The sequence below is a fragment of the Chrysochloris asiatica genome, unplaced genomic scaffold (genome assembly GCF_000296735.1).
Source record: "Chrysochloris asiatica unplaced genomic scaffold, ChrAsi1.0 scaffold00109, whole genome shotgun sequence".
NCBI lineage: Eukaryota > Metazoa > Chordata > Mammalia > Afrosoricida > Chrysochloridae > Chrysochloris > Chrysochloris asiatica.
The window spans coordinates 9,428,822-9,448,173 of record NW_006408627.1 but is presented as its reverse complement, the minus strand read 5'-3'; the positions used below and the strand labels follow the sequence as shown (position 1 = coordinate 9,448,173).

The window sequence follows — 19,352 nt, the reverse complement described above, 5'->3', positions numbered from 1 at the left end:
GGAGCAGAAAGCCTCATCTTTCTCCCGCGGAGCAGCTGGTAGTTTCGAACTGCTGACCTTGCAGTTCACAGCCCGATTCGTAACCCCTACACTAGGTGCCATCAAGTCATTGCTGAGTTATAGTGATTCTATATCACAACAGAACAAAATACTGCCCAGTCCTGCACCAGCCTCACAATCATTGTTGCACTTGAGTCACGGTTGCTGCCACTGTGCCAATCCATCTTCTCTGCAGGAGATCTGGATTCACTCCTGTCAGTACATCTCCTACATAATCACCACCTGTTCTTCAGGGGAGGCCTGCATGCGGCTGTGATAGTTACATAGGCTTCAGCTGACCTTCCAGAAGAAGGTGAAAAAAGGCCTAACAATGGAATCCCAAAAACTGATACTGGGGATGGCACAGGACTGCTCAGCATTTTGTTCCAGGGCATATGGGAGTCACCAATTGCAGACAGTCTTGACGGAAACTAGCAACAGAAAAATTACATAATTATATATTTGAGTGTGTGTCTGGACAGGTGCCTGTGAGTCATAAGACTGCTAGAAAGAGAAGACAAATTGGGATGGATTCTTATAATTGTTGCATTCTTGGCCCATGCATGAAGAAAAGAGCAATTCTGTGGTCTTTATTATTAGGTAATCATAGTAGATCACCTGTGTAAAGATCAGATTATCCAAAATGACAGCTAACCAAGGGTAATGTTCAGGCATGACTTTAGAATTTATACTTAAATTTGAGCATAACTGTGTTTACTGTCTTGATAGTTCCCAAGGTTTTAAAACCTTGAGGTTGGGCGGTTGTCTGTGGAGAGTTGAGCAGTAAATGATAGTTTTGTTTCTCTTACAGTTGTGTGTTCTGCCCTCTGAGGCTTCCTTATTAAATGACTGAGTCAGGAGAGAAAAAAAAATGTACATTTTTTAAGTACTCTTATCAGTATTGTTGTTAAGTTCCATTGAATCAGTTCTGAATCAAAGCTAAAATACTCTGTGTAGGGTTTCTGAGGAGTGGCTGGTGAGTTTAGAACTCCACCCTTGCCGTTCAAACCAACTTTTAAGGTTGTGTGCTTGTCCTATGGTGCCACACCAGGATTGCTTACCATTAAGAAATATGAAATATTTGTTCTTACCAACACACTCTGTGGACTCGATTCCAGCTCATAGTGCCCCCTTGTGTGTCAGAGTGGAACTGTGCTCCATGGCATTTTCAATGACAAATTTTTAGGAAATCGATAACTGCCCTTTCTTTAGTGGTGCCGCTGGATGTACTCAAACCTTCTACCTTTCTGTTAGCAGCCGAGCACATTAACCCTTTGTCCCACCCAGCAACTCATGCCAATTACCATCAGGTTGATTCTGACTCACAGTTTAACGCTACTTTGTACTCCTGTTCTTTCATCATTTTTTCAGCTGAAGGAAGAACATCTTTTTCACTCCATATGCTAGCATCTCATAGGTTAGGTGGAAAATGCTGTAGGAAATTTGAGTGTCTTTTGTTCCTGGTCCCAGGCCAGAGTCTCTGGAACATGATGATCCAACCTCCTCAGGAAAAACAGAGTTCATTTGATACCTGGTCATTTTGCAAATCCAAGAGAGACCTTTCAATTCTTAGAGCTATAGTACTACATGGGCCCTGAACTGTAAATATCATTTGGACAAGAGCTCTTTTTAGAATGAAAATATGTTTTTCAGGAACTAACTTGGGGAGTGTGGTGGCTCTATAGGATTAGCACTGGACTGCAAACCACAAGGTCAGTGGTTTCAACTCACCAGCTGCTCCACAGGAGAAAGGTGAGGCTTTCTATTCCTCAAAGATGTATAGCCTTGGAACCCCTATACAGGGTCACTATGAGGAGCAACAACAACATAACTAATCTGTCATTGCAAACTCAATTAAACATGGGACTTTGTTGAGTCTACATTTGTTGTTGTTGTTAAGTGCCGTGGAGTCAGTTCCTACTCATAGCGACCCTGTACAGGGTTTCCAAGACTGTAAATCTTGACGGGAGCAGAAAGCCTCATCTTTCTCCCACGGAACCACTGGTAGTTTCAAACTGCTGACCTTGCGGTTCACAGCCCGATTCGTAACCAGTACGCTACCAGAGTCACTTGTATTCTGATTTAAATAGATGCTTTTAACATCATAGACCAAGATATCTGTCACTTCAAGCAGCAGATACCTTGTATTAACAAGGCTGTTTGCTTTTGCAGTGACAGATTATCATGTGTATAAAACCCAAAAATGCTCCTCTACACACTAGTACCTGTTAGCTGTTAGTTATTAATATCTATTAGCCATTATTAACGTGTATCCTTTGCAACATTTAAGAATCTCATCAGAAGATCTTATCACAGAGAGAAATACAACAAATCACTGTGGCTTCCTGTACTCTACTGTCTTTAAATAGTAACCCTTGGTAGTAAATGAAGAGAAGACACTAGGGTCACTTAATCAGAGCTTCTGGGTTTTTCTTGCATCTCCTCCTCTTGGGTATTTGCTGTTGTATTTTAAAACCTTGGAAACTAAGACAGTAAACATGTTGCCATTGTAAGTTGCTGTCAAGTCAATTGTGGCCCATAGAGAACCTGTGTACAACAGAATGAAACACTGCCTCGGCCTGCCCCATCCTCACAGTTACTGTTGTTTGGGTCTATTTGTGCATCTCCTGTGTCAGTTCATTTCATTGAGGGCCTTTCTCTTTTTCACTGACCTTCTACTCTACCATGCATGATATCCTTCTCCAGGGACTAGTCCCTCCTCACATGACCAAAATCTCACAATCCTTATTTCTAAAAAACATTCTGGTTATACTCCTTCCAAAACAGATTTGTTGTTCTTCTGGCTCTGCTCCAGCTAAATTTCCTTCTGTAATCCAGAGATGCTGGTCTGCAATGGGGAAATACTGACTTGTTATTATTATCATTATTAGAAGTAGTATGTCTTTTGGTTATGAAACTATCTATTGTTTATCATGCGCACTGTATTTCATTGCATGTTGTATTTCATTGCGTGTCTTCTGGCAACAATTAGGATGCACCATAATCTCATCTGCAATGTATTTATTAAATGTGTCTTGTATGAAAAGATTGCTTCCTGTGTTCCGTCCTAGATTTATCATTTTACAAGTGATTGTGCAAACCTTTATTTCTGTTCCTCACATTTATTTATGGCTACCATTGTATTTTTATTGTGTTAGAGCATAAATATAGAAAAGAATCCAATTTATAAATATTTATCTTGGTGAATTTTCACCAACCAGTGTAACTAGCACTGAGGTCACAAAGCAAAACATCACCAATCTTCTGGAAGCCCTCCTTTACTCCTCCAATCTATACCACCCTCGTTCCACCCCTGGCCCCAGAGTCCACCAATTGGAAACCACTACTTTAACAACTGGAAGTGCAGTGACTCCATAGGATAAACACTGGACTGCAAACCACAAGTTCTGTGGTTCAAACCCACCATATGTGGCTTTCTGCTCCCACAAAGATGTCAACCCAAATAAATCCTATACACAGTCGCTATAAGTCGATACCTACTCAACGGCACTTAACAAACTTTGATGTTTGGACCATGAGTAAAGAAAACCATAGAAGAATTAATGGATTTGAATTGTGGTTGGAGAAGAATATTTTAAGTTTGTAGACTTCCAGAAGAACAAACAAATCTGTGTTGGAAGAAGTACAGCTAGAATGCTCCTTAGAAGTCAGAATGGTTAGATCGTGTCTCTCATATTTTGAACATATTCTCAGGAGGAACCAGCCCTTTTTTAAGGACATTATGCTTGGTAAAGTGGAAGGTCATTGGAAAAGAGGAAGACTCACAACAAGATGGATTGACACTGTGGCAGCAGCAGTGAGCTCAAGCTTATCAGCAATTGTGAGGATGGTACAGGACTGGGTCGTGTTTCATTCTGTTGTATATAGGGTCACTATGAGTAGGAACCACCTTGACGGCACCTAAAAACAACAACCACTGCCTTGATTTCTGTGAAGTGGTGCTGAAGACTGCTGACCACAAGGTAGGCAACTCAAACCCACCAGCTGTTCCTCAGGACAAAAATATGGCAGTCTGCATTTCCCCCACTTCCACTCACAAGTAGACCAGGGTGGTGTAGTTCCATGTAGTTTCAGTCTTAGAAGGGGGTTTACCTGAATGGGCTGACTTTTCTTGCCTTGATGGCTCCAAGGCAAACAGCTTATTTAATATTCTAACAGCCAAACCATCTGCTTATTTTCTGCTGGTCTTTCTTTCAAGAAATATCTTCTGTTCCTCTCATTGTTCAGGTTGATCTGCGTGTCTTTTCAGGTGGAAATGTCCCACTTCAGAAGTTTCTGGGTGGTGCTCAGGATTCTACATAAAGCCCCATACTCCACAAAGGCTTAACAAGTTCCCCTGGGCAACTCCAAATTCCCTTTTTAACTAATCAAATCAGTTATAGGCTGAAGATGTGCTTACAAGCTTTCTGTAATCATAACTCCCAATATTCATTTCTATCCCACTTAAATGTCTATTTTACAATAATAGGCAAGGGAAACCAATAGCCACAATATAGTCAAGTACCTAAACATTTTTCCCCTCCTTTACCCATTGAGACTTTGTCTCGATCCTTGTATCACAGAATGCTGTGTTTCCAAGGTTGTATATACAACCTTTTTACTTCTATCCTGTTTAGCCCCTGCCTACCTACCTAAGAGTCCTGATGTGGTGTTGTAAGATAATGCACTGTACTGCAAAGTTGGTTTGAACTACAAGGTCAGTGGTTCAAACTCACTAGCTGCTCCTTGGAAACCTTATACGAGGTTGCTATGAGTCAGAACAGACTCAACAGCACTTAACAAAACCAAAGACTTACCTCCTTAAGTCTTCCCCTATATTTATTGTTCATCTGCCATCCTCCCATTTCTTGTGTATTGCCCTCCCCCTCCCTGTCACCCAAGCTAATGTGTGTCTACCCACTAACCTGTGAATTATTCTCCCCTCCATCCCACTCCTGGTGACCATCAAAGAATGTTTCTTTTAGTATTGAAATCTTTTCTTAAGCTTTTATAATAATGGTCTTGTGTAATATTTGCCCTTTTGTGATTGACTAATTCCATTCAACATAATGTCCTCATGGTTCATTTATGTTATGAGGTGTTTTGCAGATTCATCATTATTCAAGTTGTATAGTAGTCATTGTGTGTATGTACTAAAGTTTGTTTATCCATTCTTCCATTCATAGGCACTTGGCTGTCTTGATCTTTTGCTATTGTGAATAGCGCTGCAATTTCTGAGGAAGTGCCATACCATTTTCCAGAGTGGTTGAACCATTTTACAGTCCCAGTCCCTCCAAACTCTCACCAGCATTTGTTGCTTTCTGTTTGCTTGTTTTTTAACTTGGCTGTTAATGCTGGTAAGAGATAGTATCTCATTGTCTTGATTTGCATCTCTCTAATGGAGTCAGTGGTGTGGCACTGCGGGATAATGCACTGGACCACAAGATCGGTTTGAACCGCAAGGTTGGTAGTTCACATTTACCAGCTGCTCCGCGGAAACCCTGTACAGGGTCACTATGAAGTGGAAAACACTTGACAGCACTTAATAACAATGGTTAATGATTGTGACCATTTCTTCATATGTTTGTTGGCTGCCTGAATGTCTTACTTGGTGAAGTGTCTGTTCATGTCCTGTGCCCATTTTTTAATTAGGTTGTAGATTAGTTTTGTTTATTTTTGAACTTAAGTGGAATTTTACAGTATGTATTCCTTTTGTTCTTTCTCACTGCGGTGTAGTACTCAACTGTGGGAATGTGCTTTATCCATATGCTACTGCTGACAAGAATTTGGGTGGTTTCCAGTTTGGAGCAGCTATTATAAATAATGCTGATATCAACACTCATAGATGTCTTTTGGTGAACGTATATCCACCTTCATTTGATAATATGAATCTGTATATGCTGAAGACTGGAATTGGTGGGTCCTATGATTAGCCCACCCTCACCAGCAGCAGCACAATAACGCTCCAGCTGTTCAGTGTTCTCATTGACACTTGGTACCATCTGTCTTTCTCATGTTAGCTAGCCATTGCGGTGAGTGTGTATTAGTCAGACCTGCATTTTAATTCTCAGTATTGTTTCTATTTCTTTGATTCGTCAGTCTATTTCATATAAAATAGTTTCCTTTTTGCTACGACAGCTATTTTTTTAAGAAACACAAATAGTTTTTAATTCCCTTCAGTACTGCAGATATTAGAAGTAGAAAAATGTCATCTGCCTTTTAATATTGTGCTAACAGAAGAATTAAAATATAGAAAGTTGCTATTCTTCCTAATGATAAAAGATAATCCACAAAAATGCCTTAGCATGATGTCAGTATCCCACATTAACTTGCAAAGTATATCTGAACTATGCTATTGTTAAATCCTGTCACATCAGTTCCAACCTAACCTTGCAGTTCAAACCGACCTTGTGGTCCAGCACTTATCCTACAGTGCCACACTGGAACTCCAAAAGTACTCTGTAGTTGATCAGTTTGTGACATATATAAAAGGCAGTTATTGAAAATTCACTTATACATAATCTAGGGTTGCCTTCAAAGCTGAAGGCCCAAAAGGTTCATAAGGAAAATGGTCAAAGCCAGTGCTATTGATTTAAAAACATTTTCTTTAAAAAAAAAAAAAAAAGTTTCCCTAACTACTGCAAAGAGCTGTGGTAGCACAGTGGTTACTAATCGGGCTGCGAACCTCAGGGTCAGCAGTTCGAAACTACCAGCTGTTCTGCTGGAGAAAGATGAGGATTTCTGCTCCTGTAAAGATTTACAGCCTTGGAAACCCTATGCAGGGTCTCTATGAGTCGGAACCAACTCCAAGGTACACAACCACTGCCACCAACTACTGCATTATTGCCTGTGGAATGGAAATAAAATGCTGAAGACAAACAACAAATTTTGAAGCAAAGATACTTCATCTGAATCTCCATTTAAATAACTAAAGGAATGAATGCACACCTATGGATTAGGTCCATCTAGCCGTGGAGCTCACATCTACTCTGATACACATGGGTACTGTGAGTTGGGGTCAGGCCAACAGCCACGGTGGTGGTGGTGGATTTATGTTTGAAATACCCACTCAGACATCTCACAAAGAGTTTTGGAATATATCCATTATATAAGACACTGAAACAGCTACTGGTGGTAATGGTGGCCCTCAAATTGGTTCTGATTTATAACAAGTGTATCTAGGATTTCCGAGTCTGCAGGGCTTTATGGGAGCAGAAAACGTCATCTTTCTCCCATGCAGTGACTTTGAACTGCTGACCTTACAACTAGCAGCCTAACATGTAATCCAATACATCACCAGGGTGACTTTCAATTAACTGCTAAGGATACAAAACCATACATACCTGCTCTCAAGGAACTTACAGTCTAAAGGAGGAGACAGATATGTCAATAAATATTATATGGTATAAAAGAGCCAGTGAAATTAGCAGGTGTCACACCCAGGATGCAGTGGTGATACAAAGGAGAAAATGGACAAGTCTGATAGATGGGATGTCTAAGGAAGACTCAGAGAGAAGAGAGGTGACTCTTGATCTGGAATTTGCCCAGTGAGCAAATACAAGGCCATATCAGCAAACGGGACTAGGCAACTAGCTCAGAGACTGCCTAGTTTATTATTTCTAGAGCTTAAGTATGAAGAAGAAGATGAGCAGCAGCGGATAATGAAGAGATGGTTAGCTAGGCAAGGATCATGAATGGCTTTAAATACTGCCCCAGACTTGAATCTGCTTTCTCCCCACTGCCTATGTTGTTGTTCAGTGCCATCGAGTCAGTTCCTACTCATAGTGACCCTGTATATAAGGTTTGTGAGGAGCGGTTGGTGAGCTTGAACCTCCAACCTTGCAGTTCAAGCCAATCTTGCAGTCCAGTGTATTAACCCACAGTGCTATTAACCCACTATTGCCTATAGAATCAGTCATTTGGTTCCATAAAAAATGGTGAGAATCCTGTGCCAGATTTTACAATACAGAGATGAGCCAATCCATTTATTCTAGCAACATATGTTCTTTGAATGCCTTACTGTTTGCCAGAATCTTATCCTTAAATACACAACAATTTCATGGGGGTAGAAAGACCTGTAAACTAAATGATTACAGTGTCAGGATAAATGTGATAATAGAAATGCATGATATCTTCTTCCCCAGAACCAGAAAATAGCAGATAGTCTTGAAATTCTGAACCTTAAGGAGTATTAAGCTGGAAACTAATAGTCATAGCTTTGTTTTAGAAAGAAATAATTCTGTTGGAGTGATTTCCAGTGAGTTCAAGCTGAAGTAGATCTTTTAAATATTTATTGACTAAATAATGCTGTCAATTTAAATAACTACTGTAAGAATGGCAAGGAATCCTGGTGTGCCACTGTAGGATAAACACTAGACTGCTAACTGCAAGGTCAGCGGTTCAAACCCACCAGTTGCTCCTCAAAAATTCTATACAGGGTTGCTATGAGTTGGAACTGACTCGACAGCACTTTACAACAAAAAGAAAGGCAAAACTTATGTTGAATCGTCTGTAATCTCTTTGGGTTCACAAGGCCCCAGAGACTGCTAGTTGTCCTAGCTTTATTGTTCTTGGTTTTCAGGTAACCAAGAATGAGCGTCAGGTGATGAAACCACTATATGACCGATACCGGCTGGTCAAGCAGATCCTGTCCCGAGCCAACACCATACCCATCATTGTGAGTATAATTCCTTTCTGTTGTTTACTACCTGGTGAATGGGTCCTGGATATATTAGTAGGCCCTAACCTACTTTCTCATTAAAGAATAGACTATCCTAGTTAAACCAACCATTGGTATCTATGGCCCACAAGCTTGAGTAATGAAGAATTTGCCCAATAGTTCTGAGACTACATTTGCCAAAAATGAACAAATCTGAAATGGAAAGAACATTTTCTCCCACTTTAGGAAACATGCGTTGGCTGTATACAACCTGCTGACTTGTATTGGACCAGTCCTCCACCCTCTCCTCAGAAACAGAGCACCAAGCAGACAAGGCTTCCTCGACTCAAAAGAATTCCTTTCTGATCAAAAGGGCCCTCTGTTGTTAAAAAATTGTCTTCTTTGCCCGTGCAAGAGAGGAATAACCTCCACATGAATCGTATTGAAGGAGTAAAGCCACTAAGATATCAAGAGATCCATATCCTCGTAGTGGATATGGAAAAGTAAAGTAGAAGAGTAGAAGGAAAGGAAGAGAAGCTAATGATTGTGAAGTTGCTCTTAGTGGCCACCATCGGCTTTAGCTAGTTTGGGGCCCCTTTATTTTTATTTTCTCAACAGTAGGCACAGCAGCCTGCCTGTAGCTCTGGGACAGCCTTTCAGGCTCTGGCCAGCTTGCTCTCATTCCTTACTGGTCTCACAGTGTCTACCTCCTAGGTTATGAGTGGGTTGTTAGCATCTTTAACATCTCTTGAGGGATTATTTGCCTCTCTTTCTTTGCCTTCTCACCAGGGGCCTTGGAACTTCCTCAGCTGGCTTTTTAGGCTTTTTGAAAAGCAGGCACAACTTCACTTTTATTGAATTACATATTCATTTTAGTGGTTGTTCTTATTGAGCCCTTATCTTGTTTATAAATATGGTCTTTATATTTCTTATGATAGTGTTCATGTTCATATGAATGAGGGAGAGTCTAGGTACCTCAAGCAAGTGTATTTGGAGAAAGGAACTCTTCTGAAAACGTCCTACAGAAAAAAATTAATAAGTAAACTAGCAAATAAAAGGATTAAATAAGGAATCCTTTGCATTCTCCAACTAGGAGCCCTTAGTATCCTTAAATAAGTAGCCCTAGTGGCATAGCGGTTTGCACATTGGGCTGCTAACCACAAAGTTGGTGATGCAAATGTTCTGCAAGAGAAAGATGAGGCTGTCTGCACACATAAAGATTTAGTCTCAGAATTCCTAAGCTCTACCGTGCCCTATAGGGTTGGGTCACTGTGAGTCTGAATCCACTGATGACAATGGGTTTGATTTTTTGTTGTTGTTGATGGTGGTTTAAGCACTCGACTGTTAACCAAAAGGCCAGTGGTTCAAATCCCCGAGTGTTCTATGATAGAAAGATGTGGCAGTTTGGTTCCCTAAAGACTTACAGCCTTGGGAAGCCCGTGGACAGTTGTACTCTGCTCTATAGGGTCACTGTGGGACAGAATCGCCTCAAAGGCATTTGGTTTGATTTCATGCTCTTAAATAGGGTAAATGGACAACAGAGAAATCCCGCATGCTTGATCAGTTTACATTATTCTCAGTTTATCCTAAGGTGTTCTCGTAGCTATTTATGTTGTTGCTGTTAAGTGCCATCAAATCGATTCCGTCTCATAGCATAGTGACCCTGTATAGGGTTTCTAAAGAGCGGCTGATGAGCTTGAACCGCCAACCTTGCTGTTCGAACCGACCTTGCAGTCCAGTGCATTAAACCACAGTGCCACATTGTAGAGGAAAGTGGATGGAAAGCCAGGTGTTTTTCTTTACGGTTTGTTAAAGTACTAACATGACATTCTTGTGGTAATGCATCCTCATTGGTTTCCATGTGGGGCTTGGGAATGAAGCAGGAACTGAATTTCAGTTTGAGTTAAAAGATGGTATGTAGTACTGACTAGGCTAGAGAAGACAGAAAGAGCTGAGGGACAAGGAAAGGGATTCGCAATGTAACCTACTTGTCAATGCCTGATGCAGGGCTCTCCCTCCAGCAAGAGGAGAAGTCCTTTGCTGCAGCCAATCATCGAGGGCGAAACAGCATCCTTCATCAAGGAGATAAAGGTAAAGAACTTCAACTGCTAACCCTTTGCTAAATCTGCTGTCAGTTTCTCCCTCCTTCCCTCTCTCTGTTCCTCCTGTAAATGAAAAGAGCTTGTCATTGGGTCCTTTGGTGATGGCATAGCGTCTTGTAGTGTTTCTTCAAGATCAGTAGCTACATAAAACCAACTTTGAATAATCCCCTATTGATATTTAAACTAGCTGATTTTCTTATTTTCATTCCTCCCTCTTTTCGGTCTTTTTTTTTTTTTTTTGCTTCAGAGATCATTATTTTGTTTCATTTGCTTTTTGTTCACAATGATTTTTATAATTAACCCATTTGGAAAATGGATTATCTTTATTCCAAAATTTGGTTAAGCTAGCTCATTGGGAAACTTTTAAAAAATTGTATTTATTGAATTTATAGAAAAATCCAAATTAACAAAAGCAGTGTGGTTGTATGTGTATGTGTGTGTGGGAGAGAAGGTGGTGCAATTGTTAAGCATTCAGCTGTAACCAAATGGTCAGCAGTTCAAATCCAACAGCTACTCCACTGGTGATGTAGCAGTCAGCTCCCATAAACATTTGTACCCTTGGTGGAGACCCTCCCAGGCAGTTCTACTCTATCCTACTATAGAGTTGGAATTGACTTGACAGTAACAGATATGTGTGTGTGCGTGAGAGGACGTAAAAAGTTCATGGAAAAACAGTATTAAAAGATACTGGAGTTTTTTTTTTCCACAAACTTTTTGAAGTCTCTTAGTATATATTGCAGGTATACACAGAGAGAGACACACACTCAAAATGATAAAGTATCATTTTATAGACAGATATTTTAGTTTTCTGTGACACATTTGGAGTCCTGGTGTGGCGCTGTAGGGTAAGCACTAGACCGCAAAATCAGTTTGAACCTCAAGGTTGACGGCTCAAAATCACCAGCCGCCCCTTGGAAACCCTATATAGGGTTACTATGAGTGGGAACCGGCTTGATGGCACTTAACAACAACAACTGACACATTTGTTAGTGAATTTTCACCTGTTCTTCCTCAATCATACTTTTCTCTAGCACATTTACTCCTCAGTCCTAGTTTGTCACTGAATGATAAGCACTGGACTGCTAACCACAAGGTTGATGGTTCAAAGCCACCAGACACTCCTTGGAGACTCTATTCAGGGTCACTATGAGCTACCACGAGGTTGTCTATTCAAACCCACCAGCTACTTCTTAGAAACCCTATTAAGGGTCACTGTGAGTCAGAACTGACTTGACGGCACTTCACAATAACGACAACTAATTTTATAAGCTCCTCTTCACCTGTGACTGTTATGCTATGAGCAGCAGGCTACAGAATATATGCTCTGATTTCTTTTTCATCAGGAATTAAGGATTTTGTAGAGCTAATGCCTCCAACCAGTGGCTGCTTTTGATAGGATGGGATGTGTAATCTGTGGCCATAGATCAGAGTGATTCTCTAGGGTCCTAATTGGCCTATTCTAGGACCATGTTTTTGTCTCAAACACCAAACAAACTGGACTGCCTTATACAGGACTCCAGAGATGAAACATCAGTCAGTCACTGTTCTGAAATCTGTGATTTGTTTTTTTAGCAATTGTTGAAAGTCATAAGGGGGCAGTTAAACTCAAAGTACGAGTGAGTTTGAGATGTTTTGCTTGTTAACTCTTCTCTGATAATTCTAAATTGGCTGGGTGGCTATTTGCTATAGTTAAGAATGATTATTTCAGACTGTGGGGCCTCTCTCCTATTGAGGGACATCAGCTGAAAACTCCGTTTTCTTGTCTGATTCTCATCATTATAACTGAGGTAAGCTTCCATGTACTACAAAATCTTTATTCTTTTTCTTGTTGTTAAGTGCCTTCCAGTCTGTTCTGACTTATAGTGATCCTGTATAGGGTCACTGTATAGGGTTTCCAAGGAGCGACTGGTAGCTTTGAACCACCATCTTTGTGGTTAGCAGTCCAGTGCTTATCCTACAGCACCGCACCAACCATTTAAAATATTTTATGGTAGTGGTGGTCGTGGTTATATACCGTGGAGTCAGTTTCAACTCACAGCAATCCTACCAAGGGTTTATGAGACTGTAAAACTTTAGGAAGCAGAAAACCTCATCTTTCTCCCATGGAGCAGATGTTAGATTCAGAATGCTAACTTGGAGGGTCCAGCCTAGCTACCCTACCATAGCTTCTTAAATACTCCATATGCCTTATTTTAAGGAGCTCTAGTAGAGTACTGGTTACCCATTGGGCTGCTAACCGAAAGGTCAGCAGTTCACAAGAGAAAGATGAGACTTCCTCCTCTGACAAAGATGTACAGCCTTGGGAAGACTATACAGGATCATTGTGATTTAGGACTGACTCGGTGGCACACTACCACCACCTTGACTTATTTTGCTAGAATCTAGTTACTGGGCACTGGGGGGCCAGGTCCCTGTGTGCAGCTTGTGACCTTGGTTCAGGATAGGCCTTCCTTAAGGGTGGTTTCGAGCCCACCTGCCCCTCCTCCAAGAGCATGATGGAGGAAGGGCCTGGCTCCCCCTGCTGGCCTCCTTCTGGTCTTGACCCTTCTCCCCACCTGAATTCTTCAGGTGTGGGTACTCTGTAGGACGTAGCAAAAAGCAAATTCCACAACCCCATCCAACCTTACGGAGCACTGTAGCTCTGTAGTCTAAGCTGAGAACCACAAGGTAGGCAGTTGGAGCCACCAGCCACTCTACAGGAGAAAGATTAAGTTTACAACTCCCGCATAGATGTACAGCCTCAGAAACACTATACAGGATTGCTGTCAGTTGGAACCAACTCTGACATTTAACAACAACATCAACACTGTAGATTATTTTTTTAAAGAGCATGTTTTATGGAAATGCTTTAAACTTTGGACCAATGTACTATGTTGTGTCTCAAAATGTTTCTCACAATAGTCCTTGACATTCTGAAAGAAGACAAATTGTGTTTAGTTATTTTACACAAAAACAAAACCACTATGGTTTAAGAAATGCAGGCATTTGTGTGTATACAAATTAACATGTTTCTATTAGGTGCATGAGATAGAACTGTTACCAGCAAAGAAATGTATTTGTAACAGTTTAATAAAATATAATAGCTAATAATTGCCTCATTAAATGAACTGAAGATAGATACTAACAATGCTCTTTTTACAAGGAGACATTCTTCCAATTTTTATTCTTTGTATTACTTGGTTATTTCAAAAGTATATTTTGACCATTGCTTTCACACTGGACCACATATAAAGGTCAGGATGTCAGATAATTTTGCAATGATTACATTGCTTTTGTATATTGCACTGCTTTTTGGTTCACTTTGTTCCAGTTGGCCCGACTTATTAACACATATTTGGATTGTACTAATTCTTGGCAATCCTGATACAGTTCAGAATTTGGTGTGTATACAGACACAAGATTTTAAGTATTTTCCTTATAAATCATCCCTTGTTTTAGATACTTATGCAAGAGAACCAATTAAGTATTAAACAGAGCCAGATCAAGACCTAGATCTTCAACCCAAGGAAACCAAGTGATCCTTTAAGCAGATGTCCTAAGAATCCCTTCTGAAATTTCTCTGTCAGAATGGAGACATTCTCTTTAAGGAGGGATTTCATCCTCAACTTGAAATGTTGACACCACTGGAGACAGTAAGCCATTGCATGGGCTAGGTTTCAATAGTAGCTAAAAGCCTATATTATTAGTATTATAATTGTTGTTGTTGTTGTTATGTGCCGTGGAGTCGGTTCCGACTCATAGCGACCCTGTACAGGGTTTCCGAGGCTGTAAATATTATGGGAGCAGAAAGCCTCATCTTTCTCCCATGGAGCAGCTGGTAGTTTCGAACTGCTGACCTTGGGGTTCACAGCCCGATTCGTAACCTCTGTGCTACCAGAGCTGCAAATATATGAAATGCTATAAGACTTCAGGATACAAGCAGTGTGCTTATACTCTATTTTTCTCTAGAGGGAAAAATTAAGCCCATTAACTAGAGAGTAAAAAAGTTAATAGAACTATGATTAATTTATATTAATTACATTATATGTATTTATTGAGTTATTATATATTCTCTAATTGTATGCTCTCTAATGATATTCAGCTGCCTACCCTGGCTGCTCCCAACCATGCCCTATGCAAATTTCTTCCCCAAATTCTTCTTACTAGTCTTCATCATGTGCTCTGGGTTCCAAACTGTTCTCTGCTCTAGTTTCTCTGTTCTTTCCACACACCCACCAATTTATCTATCCCTTTCTTTTAAAGACTGAAATCCAAGCTGGACCTTTTCCATAAATAGTTTAAGCAGGATTGTAGACCACAAGACTAGTCCTGACCTTGATCTGGACAGCAAGACCTCTTCAGTTCTACAAGCCCATGACTCTTTGACTATCAGTGTACCTACAATAAATTCATTTTAATCAATAAGTAATGGCATCACAACCTCAGCACTGTTGACATATGAGAATGAATCATTGTCGCCATGGTGGGCTGTCTCTATGAATTGAATTGTAGGAGGCTTACCAGCATCCCTGGCCTCCTGCCTACTTGATGCCAAAATCACCACACACACACACACACACACACACACACACACCAGGTATGACAACCAAAATGTCTTCAAAGCATTGCCAAATGCCTTAAGTGGCAGTTGAGAACCACTGCTCCAGGCCCACGTGTCATTGTTTACTCATACTGTTATGGTCTTTGTGCAATCCCCAGCTTCCTTTTCCATTGTTTGCTTGTTGTCTCTGTGTCCATTTTCCTCCATTAGACTAATTATGGGGTCCTGGTGCGGCACTGTGGACTAATGCACTGGACTGCAAAGTCAGTTTGAATCACAAAGTCAGTGGTTCAAGCTCAACAATCGCTCCTTAGAAACCCTATACAGGGTTGCTATAGGCCGGATTTGACTCAATGGTACTTAACAACAACAAAGCCTAATTATAGGCTCTGACATTTTCTAATGTTTTTAAAAAATTATTTTGTAGCTGTATGTCATAGATTAAATGAAAGTTTTGTATTCCACCATACGAAATATCCCTACTCACTTTGTATTATTTATATATCTTTCTTTTGCATCTTTATCCAAGTGATTGGTAAGATGTTAAGTAAGGTAGGGTCAGGTGAAAAACCTGCTACAGACCTTCCTCTAGGTTCACATCAGCATGGCATCATTATTCTGTGTAAAGTTGAACAATTAGCTTTCCTTTCAACCATTTCTTTACTGGAATCCAGATATTCCGCCAATCTGATCTAAAAGGAAAATTTTTTTGTTTCATGACTGTTTTTAAGAAACCAATACTAGTCACTATTGAGCATTGATTTTTTTTTCATTCATGCATAATCTGTATATTAACTCCTTCTAGAATTTGTCCAGTATCCACAGCAACCTGATAGTCTTATAATCTGTCAGTTTTTCGCTTTTTCTCCATGATTTTCAAAGGTTACTGAGAGTAATTTTGTTTCAAAGAACTCTGAGTGCTCACTATGTGGATAGCATGATTCTCATTTTTAAGTTCTCTCTGCACTCTGGGATATCATTTGAAAAGACCAAGACACATAACTCCATTAAGAGTTGTTGTTAAATGCCGGTGGGTCAGTTCTGACTCATAGCGACCCTGTATAGGGTTTCCAAGGAGTGACTGCTGGGTTTGAACCACTGACCTTTCAGTTGGCAGTCCAGTGCTTATCCCTCAGCATCACACCAGGACTTCATTAAGAATATCTAGGTGCCTTTTGTAACTTTATTTCTGGCATGTCTTGCACTATAATGCTCTTTTGATAGTAGTTATTTATATTTCTCTTTTAAAGCTGAGTTACTAGACTGTTGAGCAAGCCATTATTGATCACCTATAAGGAGCTCTGATAGTGTAGTGGTTATGAATAGGGCTGTTGTCCTCAGGGTCAACAATTCTAAACTACCAGCTGTTCCATGGGAGAAAGATGAAGCTTTCTGCTCCCGTAAAGATATACAGCCTTAGAAACCCTGTACAGGGTCGCTATGAGTCGGAGGCGACGCCATGGCACATAACCACCACCACCATTACATGCAGGTTCGCTATGAGTCAGAACTGACTCAACAACACTTAACAACAACGTTGTATACAGGCATCAGTGTCTGGAACAGTAGTGAACAGACAAGCCCAAGTTTCTCCTTCTAATGAACTTCGTGTCAGTTGCTTCCACCTCATCTTTCTTATGCTGGGAGGGAGAAACATAGACAAAACACTTATTTGCACCCCCTGTTTGCCAAGTATCTTATTAGGTAGAATGTGAAGTCCAAAAGAATTACTACAAAATTATAGAAACTTTTATTTAAAATATCAAATTATGAAGCAATTTTTCTTAACATATCATCTAGCTAGGTTTATGCACTTCTGGAACCCTTCCCCAAGCACTGAGCTGCTAACTACAATGTTGGCAGTTCAAACCTGCCAGCTGCTCCTTGGAAACCCTATGCAGGGTTGCTAAGAGAACCAATTCAATGACACCTAACAACAACAACCCTTCCCCAAAGAATTCTGCACTCTTCAATTACACAACACCAAAGAGGCAGTTTGGGTATCCTCAAAGGACTCAAATTGTGTTCCTTTTATAAATATTCTTTTGAGTTTGAGGAACAAAAAGAAATCCAAAGAGAGTATAATCAGGATAAATACAGAAAAGTTTCCCAACAAAATTTTCATAGGACAAACTTTGCTACCCTCAAAGAATGAGCACGTGCATTTCTGTGATGTAAAAACAAAACAAAACTGCCCGTGCAACTTTCCTGCCTTTTCCCCACCAATGTAGCTTTCAGTTTCCTTTAATTCTTTCATATTAATCCCTGTGGTCATTCTGTGTCCTTCAAGAAGATCTATCAAGATGATACCTTTGAAGCCTCAAAAAATAGTCATCATAACCTTCTGAGTTGACCTCTCTGCCTTGAATTTCATTGGCCCAAAAGATTCCTTTATAAGTCATGGTTTTGATTGGACTTTTAACCTAACAAGACTAAGTCAAGTGGATTACTGAGAGAACTTGTCTGTAGCCATCCACTGATCGCAGAAACATGTTTAAACACATTTTGTTTGGAATAAACACATGCATATACTGAAACCCTACTAGCAATACTTAATTTACTCTCATATTTTGCTCACATGGTATCATAATTAATTCTAATAAAAGCTGCATCGATGGGAATGTTACTCCTTCTTAAAAAGAAACTTTACCACAAAGAGTTATTACATCATTACTTAGATATAAAAATTATTAATAAGACATTGACTTCCCTAGACTAAGCAAAGAAATTGAAGATCTGAAGTCATAGCTAAAAGAATTTGGAAAAGCTACCTAGCTTTTGCCAAGTTCATTTTCCTGTCTTCACGATAGGACTTTCATTGTAGTATCTGGTTGTCTTTTTTCAGTTTTGTTTGTTTGTTCACATTTCTTCCATTTTGTTGTTGTTGCTGTAGTTAAGTGCCATCGACTCATAGGTGTGACTCATAGTGACCCTGTTTAGGGCTGCTGAAGAGTGACTGGTGGGCTTGAACCACTGATTTTGCGGCTAGCAGTGCATATAAACATACCAAAATTTATGATATGAAAATCCACACGTGCAGTTTGCATACTAGTTCTTTGAATTCGTCTGTTGACTACTTCCACTTGCTTGCCCCTTGAGACTTATTTGCTGAATTCACATTGAAGCCATTAGATTTTAATAGCTGCTGCTGACTTTTTGGTGTTCATGTACCTGTATTCCTAATCAATCTAAATTTTTTTTCAAGATATTAACATACTCTTTTCTGATCTGACTGTACATTTTGGTAGCAGATTACTCCTTTTAAAATCTTTCTTTCAGTCTCTGATGTTATTTGTTTCTTAGACTTATATGACTTCCAATTGGCATTAAGAATTAGTTTGACTAATTACATTATCAGGACAGAGAATATATGCTTGTCTTAGATGCTTAGATACTAAAAGTTACAGATGTGGCTCCTGGAAGTTTCTTGAAAAAAAGAAAAATCCTGAATGTTTTAATTTCAATGATGGAGGAGATAAATGTCTTAATCTTCTCAAAAGTTTCTCAAAATTTTGTGTTTCAGTGGGTAAATTACCTTTGCTGCAATATGAGTGTGCTGGAGCATACAGGGGACAAAGTTATGAAAACTTCACAGACATAACAAACACATTGAAGGAGGGACTGAGTTGCTGGGCCTAAAGACTCAGGACCACACACTTGGGGTACACTGTGGTTAGTTGGTGTAATCCACAAAGATGGTGTTCTGTTTCTTACTTTGGGATCTTCAAAGATCGTGAATGGCCATTTAAGTTGCAATGATTGGTCTTTCTCAGTCCAGAGTGATGAAAATCAAAGACACATGGAGATAATTCGTCCAATGGACTAATGAACCATGTGAACATCAGTGTCCATTACCCTAAGACCAGAAGAGCTAGAGGGTGCCCAGGTAGCACTACACTAACTGCTCTTAAAAGGACCACATTAGGAGAACAAACAAGATGGCGGATCGGGTGGACGTATAACAGAGAGCTCCGCCAACAACAACACAGAATACCCGACCAAGCAGGCTCAG

At 40.0% G+C, this 19,352-nt stretch overlaps 1 protein-coding gene across 1 annotated transcript in view; it reads left to right on the top strand.

Moving 5' to 3' along the window:
* Window positions 1-19,352, top strand: part of FAM13A (family with sequence similarity 13, member A) — a 460,082-nt gene that overhangs the window by 429,672 nt on the left and 11,058 nt on the right. Inside the window, exons 22-23 of the mRNA XM_006867777.1 lie at window positions 8,621-8,716; window positions 10,706-10,789. Coding sequence (XP_006867839.1) covers window positions 8,621-8,716; window positions 10,706-10,789 — 180 coding nt within the window. The remainder of the gene's footprint in view (window positions 1-8,620; window positions 8,717-10,705; window positions 10,790-19,352) is intronic.